At 39.2% G+C, this 19465-nt stretch overlaps 1 protein-coding gene across 1 annotated transcript in view; it reads left to right on the top strand.

The window, feature by feature from the left end:
• DST (dystonin) overlaps nucleotides 1-19465 on the top strand; it is a 389172-nt gene that overhangs the window by 184218 nt on the left and 185489 nt on the right. The window contains exons 15-30 of the mRNA XM_056856095.1: nucleotides 2861-2954; nucleotides 5786-5940; nucleotides 6977-7439; nucleotides 7536-7664; nucleotides 7892-7969; nucleotides 8084-8245; nucleotides 8341-8445; nucleotides 10626-10721; nucleotides 11319-11444; nucleotides 12743-12895; nucleotides 13135-13289; nucleotides 13475-13601; nucleotides 14274-14457; nucleotides 16621-16778; nucleotides 18637-18815; nucleotides 19038-19176. Coding sequence (XP_056712073.1) covers nucleotides 2861-2954; nucleotides 5786-5940; nucleotides 6977-7439; nucleotides 7536-7664; nucleotides 7892-7969; nucleotides 8084-8245; nucleotides 8341-8445; nucleotides 10626-10721; nucleotides 11319-11444; nucleotides 12743-12895; nucleotides 13135-13289; nucleotides 13475-13601; nucleotides 14274-14457; nucleotides 16621-16778; nucleotides 18637-18815; nucleotides 19038-19176 — 2503 coding nt within the window. The remainder of the gene's footprint in view (nucleotides 1-2860; nucleotides 2955-5785; nucleotides 5941-6976; nucleotides 7440-7535; nucleotides 7665-7891; nucleotides 7970-8083; nucleotides 8246-8340; nucleotides 8446-10625; nucleotides 10722-11318; nucleotides 11445-12742; nucleotides 12896-13134; nucleotides 13290-13474; nucleotides 13602-14273; nucleotides 14458-16620; nucleotides 16779-18636; nucleotides 18816-19037; nucleotides 19177-19465) is intronic.

The following is a 19465-nucleotide window of genomic DNA, read 5'->3' as shown; positions in this document are numbered from 1 at the left end:
TTTGCACATTGATTTTTAAAGCCATTTTTGGCGGGGTGTGTGTGTATGTGTCAGTGGTAGCCGTCTGATTTTTTTTTTAATCCTTAGGATGGTGGTTTAACACACTGTGCTCACATTATATAGAGCTGCTATTGGACTTTTGCCTACTTTTTGACATGGCACCAGCCTCATTTATATCTGACATGTAAACTGCCTTTGTGGGGAAAAGCAGGGACTGACTCAAGAGAAATTTCTGTGAGAGTTATAAGCAGCATGATTAAGAAAGGACATAGTCCTCCCCAGCCATTCTCAGTCATAGCTTCTTTGCTGGTCTCATTTTACAGTTTAGTACCAAGCTGCTGGTGAAGGAAGGAAGAAGGACTTATGTTTCTTCAAGTCAGAATATACATGAGAATAATTTTGTTTGCATATCTTCGTGGATGTGAAAGAGAGAAAATTCCCATGCCTGGTTTTAGGAGTCAGTCTAGTCTCCTATGAGCAGAACATATACACATTTGCTCTTGGTGCTGCTTGCTGGCCAGTTTTAATATAGAAAGGGCTCCCTCAGTAAGAAATGATCTCCCTCATCCTGATATAAACTGTCGTTAGTTTAAATGGGTCGTGATAAAGCCCTTGATCACTTTTACACATTTTACAGTGTGCTTTCACGTTGTGGTATGTCTTTCCTGAAAGAATCCCATGTGGGGGAGTACGAACCAAGTTAGAAGAGATGCTAGTTTTAACTTGTGTCTTTCATAAAGACACTGCACCTCACAAAAACAAGCATGTGAGGACCTGACATGTTACCAGATTTCATGAACATAACATTTTAGTATTCCTCAGTATAGAAATTCTGTGCCAACATCTTGAGTTCCTAATGCGGTAAGATTGAGGCATGATTCAGATGTAATGACAAATCATGACTCGTCAAAATGTGAATGAGCAGCAGGATATCCCCAGGCTTGTGCACTCCCTCCCCATCTTCTCCTCAGCACATAGTGAGTTATAGTTTGCTTTTGTGGCAAACCGTAATTTGTTGCTATGTCTGAACAGCAAACTGTGGTTAATCCATAGTTTAATGCTGGTTTGGAATCCCGTTTTTCACAGATGAGTGCAAACTATAGTTTGTGTTTTTAATGATCAACTTGCATAAGGGGGAGGGAGCCTAAACTTGTTCACATAACCATGGCTTGTCATTGTGTCTGTATCGTGGCTCAGAGATCCAGCATTCACTTAAATCATATGGACAGTAATTACCCATGTATTCAAAGGTTACAGAACACTTGAAAATGCTTCCCAGGTAACCAATATGATGTTGAGCACAGTGTCTGTTTGCTGAGCATGTGAGGTATTGAGTAACAACTTATCTTGTGTGTGATTGTGTATGTTTATGTGTAAGAACAGCAACAGCACACTATCTGTGGGGTTAATAGAATATGCAAGTGTTGAATAATACAAATTTTTAATAGAAGAAAAAGGGGGAAACAGGCAGCTGATCTGAGGAGCAAAAGACAAAGTTTCAAGAGCTAGTTTTGTTATGTGAAATAAGGATTTTTTTTAAAAAAGGTTGCATCTTATCTCTTGTGGGCAAAAAGCCAAGGAGCTGCCCGTGAAGTCTGCTGATGGATGTCATCTTGCAGATGGCATTAAAGTGATTTCTGGCTTCCAGGAGAAGATAAACTATGCATATAGCAACCTCAGTAAATACTCTGACTGAGAGGGATAAATTGCTTGTCATGATAAAGGGGTCAAAATAGGGATTCTCTGCCACAATTTCTAGCACAATGTTTTCCCTTAAAATTAGCTTATCACTACTGCCAAGTCAGAGGTTAACTATTCTAGCTGTAATTTGGGATTTATTATAATCTTTTCATCCAAATAAATAATAATATTAATGCATAATAAAATAGCCCTAATAAATGCATGTTATGAGCAAATAAGTGGATGCGCATGTTTCATTTTAATGGCAGTTCATTTCATGTATGCAGATTTTCTGAAACATGAACTGATATAGCACCCAATACTACCTGTAGTAGTAGTCCTTCTGCAATTTAAGGGCCCAGTGAATGTTCTAAGACTGCAATAACCTGGATTAAGGGGGCACTGGGAGCCCCACAGAAGAGTGTATATCTATCATGAAGTTTTTTTTTTTAAAGGAAACAGCAAAGAATGAAATGTTCCATTGTCAGTCATTCTTTTCTCACTGAAGAAACTGTGGAACTGTAGGGTATGGGTCCCCTCCCCATTACCATCCTCCTTTCACCATTTAGCTTGTTGAAATTGGTTGAGACTTACATAAAATATTTGGCATCTCTCTTTCCCAGTTAACGCCCTAATCATTCTGATTAGCCCATACATGTACAGGTAATTCAAGCTAGAGAAGCCAAGCCCTCAGTAGCATACATAGCTGTAGGCAAAATCCTCCGAAGAGGTATCAAAATATTATTTGCAGGATTTTGCATATGCATGCCAGGACCTATTTAAGGATGCAAAGTCTGAGCTGTGTTTAAAAACCAGAGGATCTGTGGAATACCTGGAAGCTGTTTTAGCGGGCTTTTCAGCTTTTTAAATGGCCAGTGGAGCAGCTTTTTAGCTGTAAAAAAATGAATACTAATAGTTATGGTTACCACAGCAGTGACTCTCTGTTTAGTAACAGCACTAGCACCCGAACTAGCATTGACTCCAATGAAAACTTCTTATCTGTTAACTGTGGTCCAACTCTTGTTAACTCTTGTATAAGTTTTGGCAATGGGTCCATGGAAGGATCCAGGTAAGTGCTGGAATTATGTTGCAAAATGTGGTGTTGTTTTATTTTATAAGACACAGTAACGGTACTAATGACCAGCCTTGTGTGATTTGTTTTAACTCTGACGTCTTTTAGGTTAGAAATGCTGCAACAGATTGCAAACAGAGTGCAGCGAGACAGCCTGAGCTGCGAAGACAAACTAATGCTTGCTCGAAATGCTGTGCAATCAGTAAGTGCATTTAAATATCCTCCCCGCCACCACCTTCTGTACTGAGAACAAGTGTGGTCCATGGTTGGTGGTGAAATTGGAATTACCCAACTCGCTGTTAAAAAGGTTGCATAGCTTTGTACTTAAAGGGTAGTCGAGAACAAATCACTGTCCATCAGCCTCACCTCTCAAGTTTGTAAACTGGGAACTGTAACGGCTGTTATTTATCACAATTTTTGTGGGGACGAGAGAAGCACTTGTGTTATTTGGCGACAGCAATGATGTGTAAACAAGGGTTGCACCAAATGTACTCATTCCACTTACTTCATTAGGTGAATGAAAAAGTAAGAAGATGGGTTTATAGGTGTTATATATAAATATAACTATGTAGGTATAAAATGATTTAGTTAAACATTTTGCGTTAGTAGCACAGCAGGATTTCAGCTGGCCACCAAGAGCTGAAGTGATAACTCTAAGGTGAAAACAGAAATACTTTATAAGTGTTTTGGAGATTAGCCATGTTAGTCTGCTATAGAACAGCTAGATTTGAGTCCCTTAGCACCTTCGAGACCAACAAGATTTCCGGGGTAGGAGCTTTCGAAAGTCAAAGCTCTGGTATCTGATGAAGGGAGCTTTGACTCTCAGAAGCTCCTACCCCGAAAATCTTGTTGGTCTCGAAGGTCCGCTACGGGACTTGAATGTTGCTATTCTAAGGGGGTTACCGCATTATGTATTCCCAGCGATGTAGTAAGAGTTTGAAAATGTTATAAAAAACATCGCTTTGAAAGGGTTTTTGGATGCCATGGCTAAAAAGTGGTTGGAGGACGTCTTCACAGCTAAAGGGGCCAAACAAAGTGCGAACGGTATTTTTTATAACAGTTTCAAACTCTTAATACATTGGTTCGCATAGAAAGTGCGAACAGTATTTTTTATAACATTTTGAAACTCTTAACATTTTGAAACTCTTAATACATCGCTGGGAATACATAATGCGGTAACCCCCTAAGTGTTATGGAAGTGGTTTGAATATGTTAGCTACATTACAGGTCATTTGTTGATTGGAACAAAAAATAAGTGTTCAAATCATTTCCACCATGAGAGGAGGTTTTGCCTATGTTCCTCCTCAGGATGGAGAGAACTCTCCAGAAGGTAGCCTCTGTTATATAAATCCAAGAGAAATAAAAAAAAATGATTTTTTAAAAATTGGGATGGTTTTTAAGGTGGGACGGTTTTTAAGGTAGAAATATTTCTATTAGAAGTATTAGAAATTCTAATAGTAATATTAGAAGTATTAGAAATTCTAATAGTAATATTATAAATTAGAAATATTTCTAAAACTGAAAGTCTGTGGTTGTCTGCATTTAAATGTCTGTTAACCAATTGTTCAAGCTCATTCTTGTGATCGCTTTTTTGTGATTTCTGAAGTGGATACAAACATTGGTAGTGGTTTTCTGAACACACTGCATGTGGCAATCAGGGCATTTGCATTAGGATCTTACTGTCAAGATACTACGAAGGACCTGCTGTATCCCTTTGATTATAGTTATTCATCTAAAAACCTTGAGATTAACAAAGGCTGCCCCATGGTGGCTAACTCATAATGCCTTGCTAGTCCATCTTTCCTGCTTTTTGTCAGCCTCCAAACTGGCACAAGTTATGTGTGGGAGCTGAACAAAAATCCTGTCTTCAGTCCTGAATCATGTTGCTGTTCTTATCAATTGTTCTTATCTTAAGGCAACAGTCACTTGAAAATGCAGAATTACTGGCAAGGCCCTATTACATGAAAGAGCTTATCACCTGCAAGTCCAGCAGTACAACGTCTATAATGAAATGTGGATATTCTGGACGCCACATGCTATGCATTACAAGACACCTGAAGTCCCACATATCCATTTCAGAAATCACATGTCAGGAGTTTGCAACAACAACAACATCAAAAGCGAACATTTTGTTGCAAGACATTTTAACACAGATGACCAAAGCCTTTCAAACTTGGAAGTATTTCCAACAGAAAAAACTGTGCAAACCTAGGATGACTGAATCAAGAGAGATTCTTGAAATTTGTGATAGATGTCCTCTTCCGGAGAAGTTCATTCATTCTCATCTTTCTTTGAACTGCCTCTGCCAGCATTTGTTTGCAATCTTGCCATGCTTCTGATGAAGCAAGAAGTTAAAGAGAGCTATCCTAAGCAAATTTACTCAGTAGGGCTATTCAATAGGGCTTACTCCCAGGAAAGTATTGTTAGGATTGTACTGAAAATGTTTAACTTAAACATTTTAAGCCTATCTTTCTTTTGTTTACATATCAGCGTTCGTGATTGACTGCATCCTGCTAGGATCCTGAGCTTACTTGGATGCTGCCCTGCAGCATTCATTTTTAGGATCATCTGTTTGTGTGTATGTAATAATACAGAATAGTAAGAATGTGACAGTGTAGTCAATCATATTTGCAACCCACAATTCTTCTACCACACATATCTGATGAGGCGAGCTGTTTTTACATTATATATACATTGTAGATACATTACATTACATTATATATATACACACACACGTGTGTGTGTGTGTTTGTGTCTGCACATCCATCCATCTAATCTATCAATTGATTTGATGTACATTAGAAAACAAGCCAAATTCACAAGGTGCGAATCAAGATGTATCTTTTGCTTCTTACCTTGCTAATAGATTTTTCTTCTGGCATAATTGTACCCAGAACTAAAGATTATGAATTGCATTAATTCAGAATTATTTACAATGCATTCCGGTGTACAAGAATATTATATTGTTGTGTATTATTTAAAGAGTTTCTTTCCCCCGTTATTTGCATCACTGATTTTGCTCTCATAACACAGGATGGAAAACGATTAGAATCGGGTTTGCAGTTTCAGAATGAGGCAGAGATTGCAGGCTATTTACTTGAATGTGAGAATCTATTGCGCCAACAAGTCATGGATGCCCAGATTCTAATTGATGGAAAATATTATCAGGCAGATCAACTGGTCCAGAGGTATATGCATTTATGCTCACTTTGTATGTCCTTATAGGCAATTTTAAAAATCTAGCTCTCCTAAAGTTGGCTGGTAAGACCACACTGAGCATCTAAATAAACATAGTCCAGGGAACTGAAGAATCTCTTCTTTCCACTTGCATGAAGTGGAAAATGCTAAAAATGTAGCTTTTTACATAGGAAAGTTTTTCTGTATGTGCAGTGTAGTTTGAACTGCACTATTGTGATAAATAACTGGAAAAAGACAATTCAGTATGAATGTGACTAAAGAACCATGGCCCAAACTCTTGGCTTTTGTTCTCAAGCATGCCCTAGTAAATTAATTCTTGTGTTACCTGGTTACACAGGGTCATGCAATTAATAAGCCACTGACTCTTGAAAGCTTATATCCCAAAAAAATTCTTGTTGGTCTCTAAGGTGCTACTGAAGTTGAATCTAGCTGTGTTTAGGGTTGAACTGTGAATCTGTCAACTTTAGCAGTATTTGTCCTGAATTTGGTGACTTAAATAAATTATGCTACGCAGCCTGTTCCTCTGTGAGCTGAAGCTAGACTTATTTGATTGACTGACTCGTTTGTTGCTGATCAGTTTTTTTAATTATACAGACACTTTGTGTGTGTGTGTGTGTGTGGTACACCTTTTTAAAATGTCCCTTTAGTTTGGTTAATGTCTTTTAATCTTCTCTGGGGTTAGATGATGATATAAATGGAGAATCCTTCCTGCTTTTAGTAACTGAGAGGGGTGGGCTAGACCCTTTTTCTGTCTGTTCCAGAGGAAATTTAATTTTAAATTTTGTATGCCAGTATTTAGTATGATGGTTTTATTATGTGTGAATATTCACCTTTGTTAGCACACTGAGGCCCACCTGCTGCTACACCCCGAAACTTCCCATGTACCTGTTTTATCAGTCTCTCAAAAAGTTGTTCTAGAGCAAATGGGCTGAATGCTTGTGTTAAATTTGTTTACTAAAATTCTGTGACAGTGTCCTGTTCCTTTCAGTTCTATACTAAATGCTGCTGTTATGGGTTTTAAAACAGGGTTGCAAGACTACGAGATGACCTTATGGCCTTAAGAGCAGAGTGCTCCTCAGTATACAGCAAGGGGAGAACGCTGACAACAGAACAGACCAAGATGATGATATCAGGAATAACACAAAGCTTAAACTCAGGATTTGCACCAAATTTAAGCCCTACTTTAAGCTCTGGACTGAGCCAGGGTTTAACCCCCTCCTTGACTTCACCCAGTCTGACATCAGGTTTATCATCAGGTCTTTCTTCAAGACTGACTCCATCTATCACCCCTGCATACACACCAAGTTTTCCTCCACGGTTAATTCAAGGCTACATAACAGGTGTGGACAGCGGTGCGCTGCAAACTCTTAAACTGATGCAGATCCGGAAGCCTCTGATGAAATCAGCATTTGTTGACCAGAATTTAACAGAGGAGGAAGTCAACATGAAATTTGTCCAGGATCTCTTAAGATGGGTAGATGAAATGCAGGTAACCTCTTTATGTGTGCAACTCTCAGCTTCCAGATAATCGTTTTTCTTACTGTCTGTGGGGGTTCAAGATTAATTTTCAACTTCTGCCTATAAGGTGCAACTGGATCGGGCTGAATGGGGTTCAGATTTGCCGAGTGTTGAAAGCCATGTAGAAAATCACAAGAACGTCCATAAAGCTATTGAAGAATTTGAGTCAAGCCTTAAAGAAGCAAAAATCAGTGAGGTACAGTATAGACAAAAAAAAAAGATGCCTTCTGGTTGCATATATATGTATGCTTTTAAAAACTGAATTATGTGTAAACTAATTACAGGTTTCATAACTGCATTTGGATTGTCCAACTGTGCCTTAATGTTGTATCATGCAACTAATACAAACTATGTAATCCTTGTCTTAATTGACAGTGTTGCCTAATTATTATGTTTTCTTTGACCCCCTTTTGTTTTTCACAGATCCAAATGACTGCTCCCCTTAAACTCAGCTATGCAGAAAAATTGCACAAACTGGAGAGCCAATATGCAAAACTCTTGGTAAGATCATGGCTTGGAAGTTCAGGTTTGAGATGGCTTTTGCTTTGACAGTGAAAAGTTTGAAGGGGGGAAAAAGGCTGACTTTTTTCTTTTTTTACTCTATCACTTTTCAAGAATACATCAAGAAATCAGGAAAGACACCTTGATACCCTTCACAACTTTGTATCTCGTGCTACTAGAGAACTCATATGGTTGAATGAAAAAGAGGAAGAGGAGGTTGCGTATGACTGGAGCGAAAGAAACACAAATATAGCAAGGAAGAAAGAGTACCATGCAGTAAGTATCACTGATATCATCTGAAATGAAGCACTGAATGTAACCTTTCTTGTTTCCTTCTGGTTTCTAAAGCTAATTATTTTTAAATTTTGCAGGAATTGATGAGAGAACTTGATAAGAAAGAAGAAGTGATTAAATCAGTTCAGGAAATAGCAGAACAATTGCTCCTAGAAAACCACCCTGCAAGATTAACTATTGAGGTAGGTTACGTATGGGCTAGGAACAGGGGCACATGGATTTAACAGCCTTTCGAGGTTTTATTTATGAGATATTGAGACACCTATATAGATTTATTTCCTGGGTGCCTTCTTTAGATCTGCGTTCTAGTTTCAAAAAATGTTTGTCTAAAATCTGATTAAAAAAAATACATTTGGGGTCTTTGCATAGTCATGAGATGCACCTAATGTTACCTGTTGCATATTGTGGCCTTTTGTTAGAAAATATTTCTCTCTGCACCCATGAGCATGTAGACCTTGCAACTGAAGATGCTGCTTCATGCCTCTGATGAAATGGGATCTGGTCCTCCAAAATTCATATCACAATGTATTTCTGTTTTAGTGTACCACCAAACTCTTTGTTGTTCATAGGATAGGGTATTTGATTCAGTAAAATAGCATCTTTGAGGATAGGTCTAGTGTATGAGGAGTGTGTATGGATGTCTCTTGAAGACCAGGTTCTTGGACTGTGGAAGTAACAACAACGAAGACAAGAAAATTTTGATTTCCAGTTTAAAGTAGTTAGCATTAAAGTGAGACTGATGTTTGTTTCCTGTAACTGAGACTTGGGTTTTCTTGTGTTGGATTGAAAGGGACTTTCCAGTGTGCTTCCATACATCAAGGTTTCATCACATTGCCTCCTTTTAAGGTGTGAATTTCAGGCACATGCTCTTACTCATAAACCTGAGGTATTGTTTGGACATTAGATTTATTTTGGACTGGAATCAAGTTTTTTAATGTAGGTAATCTGTTTTACATTAAAATGCGTGTTAGCTACTGTAGGTGCCTAACAGTGCAATCCTAAGCAGCATAACACCCTTTTAAGTCCATTGAAGTTAGCGACATTAAAAAGTTGTAACTCTGCTTAGCAATGCACTGTTGCAGACTTCTAAAGTTCCTCTTCCATAGCAGATAGACATGCAGGGTTATGTTCTGGAGCAGTGAGACTTTTATACAAGCACCTTTGATCCTGTGATGCTTTTTGTGTTATTAAAGAGCCGATGCTTTTGCAACTACCGTATGTGCGAGTTGCTAACCTTTTGATTAAGCAGGAATGGCTATACCCAGACTGTCTTTGTCTCTTTTGCTTTAATTTCACAGCTGGGAATATGTGCTGAGGTTAATTGAAATTTGTCTCCCAACAAAAGCCAAGGCACCCACTAACTTGTAGATGTCTTTGGACTCTAAATGGGAGAGTTCTCAGTTTAAAGTATTTAGAGCGGCCTCTGCTGGCCATAATAATGCCATGATAGAGCAGCAGAAATGGAACAGATAGTACTTGGAGGCGTTCAGGTTTTGTACAACGTTAACCAGTCTAATAAGAGACTTAATTTTATAAACAGGAATCTTGTGGCACCTTAAAGACCAAAAAGTTCTTATAGCATTTTTTTTTTTAACTAGAGCCCATGTCATCGGAATTCATTGAGAGCCAGTATGGTATAATAGTTAAGAGTGTCAGGCTAGGATCTGGGAGACCCCAGGTTTGATTCCCCACTCTGCCATGGAAGCTTGATGGGGGATCTTGGGCCAGGCACACACGTTGAGCCCAGCCTACCCCGTAGCACTGTTGTGAAGACAAAATGGAGGAGAGGAGAACAATTCAAGGGTGCCTCGGGTTCCCCCATCCCCATTAGGGTGAAAGGCAGAGTATAAACAAAGTAAATAAATAATAAAACCGAATAAAGTTTAATAGTCTGTAAGGCAGCTCAAGAATCTTTGTGATATTTTTGCTGTAACAGACAACCCCCCCACCTCCAGAACGTTACAAAGTTTTGTGAGTGTTGCTAATCTTTGCAGAAATTCAGCAGACAGATGTAGTTTAGCAGTTAGAGTAAGAAATACCCTTTCCCCTTCCCTAGGCCAGCGTGGTGTAGTGGTTAAGAGCGGTGGTTTGGAGCAGTGGAGTCTAATCTGGAGAACTGGGTTTGATTCCCCACTCCTCCACATGGGTTGTGGACGCTAATCTGGTGAACTGGCTTGGTTTCCCCACTCCTACACATGAAGCCAGCTGGGTGACCTTGGACTAGTCACAGCTCTCTCAGCCTCACCTACCTCACACAGTGTCTGTTGTGGGGAGGGGAAGGGAAGGTGATTGTAAGCTGGTTTGATTCTTCCTTAAGTAGTAGAGAAAGTCAGTGTATAAAAGCCAACTCTTCTTCTTTAAGGCCTACAGAGCTGCAATGCAAACTCAGTGGAGCTGGATTTTACAACTTTGCCAGTGTGTTGAAAAGCATTTAAGAGAAAATGCTGCATATTTCGAGGTATGTTAAGTGTGTCAATATACTCATGGTGAGTGAAACTTCAAATTTTTGTTTTAAAAATAGCACAGGGCAAATTGGAGAATTGTAGTGGGAGGGGAGGATAGGTAGAAAATGCTGCCTCCTCTTCCAAAGATGGAAGTGCCCTTAAGTCTTTGGGCCTGCATGGTTGGACACAACCCACTTATTGTATATTAAATAATTCCAGATCTGATTCTGCAAATTTTGTGAGCCTTCCTTATTATACTGCTGCAAATGTTTACCAAAGAGAGGGGGGCGGGTAACTTAAGGATCGGTACCACCATTCATTTGACATCTACATGCCATAGCAAGAGCTATAGCCTAGTTGTCTTTTTTTTTTTAATTCAGTCTTCTTTTTGTCTTAAACTTATGGGAGAGGAAGGGGATCCCTCCCTATACCCTCAATATTCTCATTGGCTTAGGACAAAATTTTAAAGTACCTCATGTGTCTTTCTATTTCCGATCACTAGCAGAAGGGTAACATAGTGTAGTATTATCAGTCTGAAGTTCCAGTCTCTGACTGACATAATCTCAGGTTTGCCATGTTGTCTTTAAGCCAAAAGATGTGTTTTCTTCTAGTTTTTCAACGATGCTAAAGAGGCCATGGATTACTTGAAGAATTTAAGAGATGCCGTACAACGGAAGTATAGCTGTGATAGGTGCAGTAGCACTCACAAACTGGAAGATCTGATCCAGGAGTCCATGGTAGGAAATCAAATACCTTAGCAGATATTATCTCTTATAGAAACTCCAATTAAATCATTGGGGCTTTGCAACTGGAGTTTAAAAGATAGAAGCTAAACAAAAAACTAACGATGGGCTTGTAAACTGCAAAGGGAACTAACCTTACAATTGTCTCCACCCTTCTAGTTACAAATTATACTGAAAAGTCAGTGTGTGACGCTTTTATCTTAAACCAAAAGCAAAGGGGGATATAGATGAAGTGTTCTGCCTGGAGCCCTGCAAACCAAGTTCAGTTAAAAAAACAACACCTTGATGATCATTTCGGTTGATAGCCTGTTGCCCTCGTTTCTGTTTACTTTCACACCTGAATCAAATTAAAGAAAAGCAATTTATTGGGAATTTCAACAGATTATGGGTTTTTGAGCAGCTGATAGCCTGATTTATTATCATCATCAGCATGCCCAATGTTCACTGATCACAGGGTCTGAGTGTACAAATGCATGTCTGCCAAGAGGCTTTCTGCCTTATTCCATGAGCCAGGAAACAGGTGACATACACTGAGGGGGGGGGGGGAGAAACCCTTGAATCCACAGAGTGTTTCCTTTCACAGAAGAAAAAGCATCCCACTTGGACCATCAGCATTTGGGCCCACGAACGTTCGTATTTTTAATCTGTGCTGCCCAATACAATTTGTAAGCTGTGCTCAGGCGTTAGTCTTTGTCCCCTTAGCCCGAACTACTAAAAACCATCAGTGAGTGGTTGCCCCCCACTCAGTATTGTATACTGGATCACCTTAATGTATTACAGTAAGCCTTATTCAGTGTTGACACCAGATGATAATAAGCCATGATTATTAGAGAATAGTAATTACTATCTAAACTCAGCACTAGTTCACCTGAATAAAGCTGTAGGAAACATTAAGCTTTAAGAGAGGAAGGCTTTAAGAGGGGAGTGGACTTATTCATGGAGGAAAGGGGTATTCATGGCTACTAGTTAAAATGGATACTAGTCCTGATGCATACCTATTCTCTCCAGGATCAGAGGAGCATGCCTATTATCTTAGGTACTGTGGAACACAGGCAGAATGGTGCTGCTGCAGTCATCTTGTTTTTGGGCTTCCTAGAGGCATCTGGTTGGCCACTGTGTGAGCAGACTGCTGGACTTGATGGGTCTTGGTCTGATCCAGCAGGGCTTTTCTTATGTTCTTAAACACCACAGGCAGCAGGAGAAAAAGATTTGAAAACTTCAAAGAAAAACACATTGAATTTGTAGCTACTCACTAACGTTTGTTTCCTTTTTTAAAAAAAATTGGCATTTAGGAAGAAAAAGAACAGCTTCTGCAGTACAAGAGCACCGTGGCAGGCCTTGTGGGGAGATCCAAGAGTATAGTTCAGCTAAAGCCAAGGAATCCGGATAATCTACTGAAAACGTCCATACCCATTAAAGCCATCTGTGACTATAGGCAAATAGAGGTTGGAACCTTGAATTTCTTCCAGTCAATTTTGGGCGTGAGAAAACAGCTGAGGTTGTATTAATAACAGGTCTCTTCCATCCTAGTAAACACAGCGAGTCTTTTTCTTCCTGGTTGGGGGGGTTTCTGGGGGGATTTCCCTCCTTTTTCAGTGGTGCCATTTGCAAAAGTGTTTTGTAAGAATAGGGCAAGGACGTTTGTGGCTCATCAACATTTTTCTGTTCTTCTGTTGAAAACCAGATCACCATTTACAAAGATGATGAATGCGTTCTAGCAAGCAATTCACACCGGGCAAAATGGAAAGTGATTAGTCCGAGTGGTAATGAGGCCATGGTTCCTTCTGTATGTTTCACAGTTCCTCCACCAAACAAAGAAGCAATAGACACTGCAAACAGGTATGAGTGAGCATGGTGCATAGACAAAGTACTGAAGACCTTTGGCATGGTTTTTTGTTTGGCTTTTGCCTTTCAGGATCACTTTTTGGTATAGGAGATGATAACATACGTCCTGTTTTCACGGTTTCTTATGTTAATTCAATTGTGTTAATTGTGTCATTTTCCTTTTGCTTCGTACATTTCAGAATTGAACAGCAATATCAGAATGTCTTAACACTTTGGCACGAATCACATATAAACATGAAGAGTGTGGTCTCCTGGCATTACTTGACACATGAAATTGAAACTGTTCGAGCTGGTAATGTCGCTTCGGTAGGTTATGTGCCTTTTTCCTACATTCATCCAAAGTGTACCTGGGCCAGTGTTGTGTGCTTCAGAAGGGAGTATCCACGGCGACTAAAGTTAGAGTTCTTGAAGTGACTACTTTCTTTGTTCTAAATAAAACATTTCTGCAATTTATCCTTACCACAACATTTTATTGGATGCATATATAGTTTGACCTTTTGTAAGCTAATGTCAGAGACCGAGATCAGCCTGATGCCTCAACTGGTAGGCGTGTTTGCTGGAAACCCGCCACAGTTTCCTGTACTAAATGCTTCAGGAAGGGCTGAAGTGCCTGTGGCTGTAAACACCCAGTATGTACAAGTGGGAGCTCTGGTCCAATTAGGGTTTTATGGCTGTTGAAAAAGTATACCTTCAATTACTGCATTATCTGCATTGCAGCACAATTAGCCCACCTAATGGACTTGAAATACAATTGATTTCTCTTTTGTTTACTGAAGCAGAAATCCACTTCAGTCTTCTTCTGACTTGCTGCTGCAAGTCAGGCAAGGATTTAAATGACAACAGTAGCACTATACATTTAAGCGTTCAGTTACAGTGTGAAGGAACTGGCATAACAGTGACGTGGCCCTCATGTTTTGTTGTTAAATGGTGCCCATTAATGGAAAGACCCTGACTTTTCCCCCTCATAAACTTTCCCAGATAAAGACACTCTTGCCAGGTGAACACCAGCAAGTTTTAAGCAACTTGCAGTCCCGTTTTGATGACTTTCTGGAAGACAGTCAGGAGTCTAAAGTCTTCTCTGTCGCTGACATTGCGCAGTTGGAAAGGGAGGTGAACGTCTGCAAGGAGTACTATCAAGAGCTCCTTAAGTCTGCTGAGAGAGGTAAGGTAATGCATTAAAAAAGAATAAAAGTTCCCTTTTCATGATGCCAAGTGGTATCTTCTGCGTATGAGTTTACTCAGCCTTTATATATTTGTTGCTGTTTTTTGCTGTCAAGTTGCAGCCAACCTTTGGCAACCTCATAGGGTTTTCAAGGCAAGAGACGTTCAGAGGTGGTTTGCCGTTGCCTGCCTCTGTGTAGTGACCCTGGTATTCCTTGGTGGTCTCCCATCCAAATACTGACCTGGGCTGACCATGCTTTAACTTCTGAGATCTGAAGAGATCAGGCTAGCCTGGGCTATCCAGGTCAGGGTGCTTGTGTTATTATGGCTGTTTTACAGTGGTATCAATTTAGACTTCAAAGTGTGTGTGTGTGGGGGGGTTATGGCAGATATGAGAGTAGGGCTGGATCCAAAAGCCTGTTGTTGGTAAAAACAACAACATTAAACTGAAAGGGGAAAAAACTGTGCTGTTTAAGAGTTAAATGCCATGCAATTTTTAAATGACTCACAAGAACTATAGCAGCATCAAGACACTAAAACAGGCACACTTTGGGATTTGTGCTTTTGGCATGCATACATAATTGTTTATAGGAATAGACTGTTGGGGTAATGCAGACACTACAAGGTGGTTGGTGCAGAGAGAGATGCAGTCTTTTCTCAATCCTCTCCTCCTACTTTAGGCTACTCAGACAAGTGATTTTTTCATTGGGCTGTTTTAGTAAACTCATAAGCAGAGTCATGCCCTTCTAAATCCATGAAGTCAGTGGGCTAACAAGCATGTAACTTCTTAGAATTGTACTGTTAGCATGAATACATGGGCAGAATCAGTGAGCTATCCATTGACTGAAGATGGGTCCGAAAAAATCACCTGTGATCTGAAGCACAGAAAGCAGGTGGAAAGAGGTGTGAACAACTAATCCCCTGCATTCCCTATATGATAGCCCTTCTGTTTTATAACTAATATCATTCAGGATCTATTCAGACACATATGCACTGTAAATGCAAGAATGATCTTGTTGTTTTCTGCCTGAAAATTTAATGTCATGTTTGACTCATAATCTCAGATTCAGCCTAAAATCAGCCTTAGCACACTGATTTTACTGCTGGAAAAGGTCCATGTATTTGATGAAATAGAAGTATCATTCTGGCAAGTTGAAAAATAAATGCATTGCTGTTGGTATTGCTTATAAATGTTCAAAAACATACCTTACAAGGAATATTGTGTATCTCTATTTACATTTGTTTTACCTAGTTTTTAATTATTTAAGTATATTATGGACTAATTGGGAAATAAATGGATGGAAGAAAGTTTATTCTTACTGTAAATATTCCATCTTCAATCTGGAAACATATAATATTATTAAGCTTCAAATACATAAATGAGTCTCCTTTTTAAAGCTGGATAAATGCATGAATTTTTAAAAGCTGAATAGATGCATTGTTTTATGCATGCAGCCTGATATTGAAAGAGGAGGAGATAGCAATTGAAAGCTTATTACAATACTCCTATGTCACTGGATGGAGCAGAGCTATACTGACTATCTGGAATAAATGATAAGAGACTCGCTTCTATGGATTTAATCCCATTTTACTATGGAATCATTTGAATATTAGCATTCGTGGACAATCCAGCTAATCAGTATCCATGCACAATACCGTTGAATAAAATAAGCATACATTATGGATACTTGATTTGTTTGTTGGTTTGTTTTGGGGAGGGGGTGTACATAGATTATTTCCAAGAATATGAAAGTATTTGAGAAAAGCAAGATATGATGGTGGTGGTGATTGTGCATGGGAAGAAGAAACCATAACTGTTTTGCAAATCCTAAATCTTTTTGTGGCCTCTGAAATACAATTTTTGCATATCTCTGCTGGGAGAGATGAAGAGGCTTACATGTCTCCCCTTTTATATGGGAGATGCATCAGCCGTATGGAGAAATTTGGAAACAGGAGTTACAGACCTTGTTATTTTTGCTCTTCTTCCCTCAACATCCAACATTGCTCCTGATTGCTTTCTGTTAATATTAATTGCATGTTCCCTGGGCTCTTTCTTTCTAAAAGAAAAGTACAATACTGTGACACTGGAATATTTGTTGTGTGATGGCAGAAAGCCATTTAAAATACTTGGCTTTATTTATGCACATGTTATTTCCTTTAACAGAGGAGCATGAGGAATCCATTTACAACCTCTACATCTCAGAAGTACGAAACATCCGACTTCGTTTGGAGAACTGTGAAGATCGTTTGATTAGGCAGATTCGAACCCCACTGGAGAGAGATGACTTACATGAAAGCGTGTTTCGGATTTCTGAACAAGAAGTGAGTTTTCTGAGAGCAAACCTATGAAATCTGATGCTCCAAAATACTATAGTCAGTAGTATGTCCTTCAGAGTAATTATGAGTGCACAAAGGGTTCATTCAGAAGGAACTATAACCTTGTAATTACCTTCATGGTTGCAGCTACAAATCATAATGAATAAACTACAGCTGTTAAGCAAACATCTTAACTTGAAGAAAAGTATTAATTTGGGCCATAAGCTAATTATAGGCTTGGAAGTCGTCTGCTTCTCTCTCCCTGGAACATCCTGTCTAGGGAAGCTGGTTTTTATGAGCACTTCCTGAGCATTGTTTATAAAGGAACTCATTTAAGAAGGCATTTGGTTTGGGAATTGCAGTTGTTGTGACTTGGGGACTTCTTTAGGTGTGCTGAGGTGGTTTTGTTTCTGTTATGTTCTTGTATTGTGTTTTATTATATTTCTAAAATATTTGTTCACTGCTATGAGGCCTATTTTGGAGGCTTTAGACTGGGAAATTAAAATAAATAGTAAGACCAAATTCTTGGCTTGAATGAAACTAACTTAATTAAGCCTTGTCCTCTCCCTTAGTCTTTGTCCTGTGTGTTTGACTCAATGCCCTCAAATTGTGTAAGCGTAGCCCTTCCAAAGTTGAGACCCGTGATTTTTAATAATCTTTTACAACTAAATAACTCATATGAGCCAGTCAAGTTTATTTAAACGGTCGACTGACCAATCATGCGCCAACACATCAAAATTTCCAGACACAATAGTTTTGCACCACAGAATCACAGACTGCCAGTACATATAAAGGTGTAAGGTCAATAAAAGCAACTCCTGGTTAAAATTGTCATATTAAAATTGATAAAATTGTAAAATATTCTAACTATCATTCTCTAATAAAGCTCTGCTTATTTTAATAGCAACAGCGCAGAACTTTGCAGTTTGGAGCGTAAGCTGAGGGTCTTCTCCTAATAGGAGCTTCTTTGCCAAAAGCTCAACTGACTCATCAGGGAATTTACCAAGTAGGGGGGAAATAATCTTTGATCTGACTTCATGGTAGAATGGGCAACATATCAGTGCATGTTCGATGGTTTCACTGTCCCCTGTTCCACATGGACATAACCTCCCTGATCTAGGAATCTTCTTATATTTCCTTTCTAAAACAGCCGATTGTAGGGCCTGGCATCTGGCAAGGGTAAAGGCCTTCCTATAATTAATAGACTCAAGATGATAAAAATAAGAACTCATATGAGCCTATTTATATGGTAATGTTATGTGAGGATCCGTCATTCATACTAGTTTTCCAGAATTGAATCCATGAGAGGACTAATCAGAAATCTCAGGTTCCCCCCGCCCCACATGGATTTATTGTGAAATGTTAGGGTTCCAACACAGTGTTTCACGTGGAGGTACTCATACGATCTCCTTGAAACGTCCATGTTCACAGAGCATTAAACCATAAGCAATCCTCTATCCAAACGTTACAAGCCAACTGGAGTTTGTTCTTGATAATCACAAGCTTGATTTATTGACAGATTTGCATGCTGTCTGCCCCCTCTCTCCTTGTACGTGGAGCTGTGCTTGAAGACTTCCTGGTTTAAGAAGCCTTCGGTCTCTCCCCAGTTTGTTGTGTCATCTGAAAGTGGGCACTTCAGCTAATTGGAGTTCCTTGCTCAGTAACTGGATTCTGAATTATGATCTCATTCATTTACTGGAGATTAGATTGAACTGTGGACCTTTCACATGCATCCTCTGTCACTGAGTTACAGCTCCTCCTAAATTCCTTGGATTTTTTTTCTTTTAATTTGGGAAAGCTTATTGAGAGAAAGCTTGAAACCCGATGCTACAGGGGAAGTAATAATTTGTCTTCTGTTTTGTAGAAGCTGAAGAAGGAGTTGGATCGACTTAAGGAAGACTTGGAAACAGTCACAGATAAATGTGACGAGTTTTTCAGTCAAGCTGCTGGTTCACCTTCAGTCCCTACTTTGCGGTCTGAGCTTAATCTTGTAATTCAGAATATAAATCAGATTTACTCCATGTCTTCCATTTATATCGAAAAGTAAGTCAACTGGTCCCTCACATTTGTTGCTCCTTCTATTTCATTCTTTTAAAAATGGAGGAAAAGGCAGGGTATAAATGTTTTAATAAGTAAAATATATTTTGCTAAGTTGAATCATAGGTGCAGAACCTCATATAGTGATAATAAAGTAATATCCTAAAGCTCATTTAGTAAAACTTGTGTGTCTGTAAAGTATTATTACAAATCATTCCTTTGTTTCAGGTTAAAAACTGTAAATTTGGTGCTCAAGAACACACAGGGAGCTGAGTCACTCGTAAAACTGTATGAGACTAAGCTATGTGAGGAAGAACCGTTGACTGCCAACAAGAGTAATATTGAGAACTTGATGGGTACATTAAAGGTATGGGCATGGTGCTGAGTACAATAAGGGTTTGAAATTGCCATACGGTGCCAGCAATATAATATGATAAAGCAGATTCTGCCCTGATCTGGATGGCCCAGGCTAGCCCAATCTCATCAGATCTCAGAAGCTAAGCAGGGTATTTGAATGGGAGACCACCAAGGAAGTCCAGGGTCGTGACACAGAGGCAGCCGTTGGTAAACCACCTCTGAGCATCCTTTGCTTTACAGGGTCATCATAAGTCAGCTGTGACTTGATGGCCAAAACAAAACAAAAAGAGCAGATGCTT

This window comes from Euleptes europaea, chromosome 10 (assembly GCF_029931775.1).
Source record: "Euleptes europaea isolate rEulEur1 chromosome 10, rEulEur1.hap1, whole genome shotgun sequence".
Taxonomy (NCBI): Eukaryota; Metazoa; Chordata; class Lepidosauria; order Squamata; family Sphaerodactylidae; genus Euleptes; species Euleptes europaea.
This window is presented reverse-complemented; position numbering and strand designations above follow the sequence as displayed.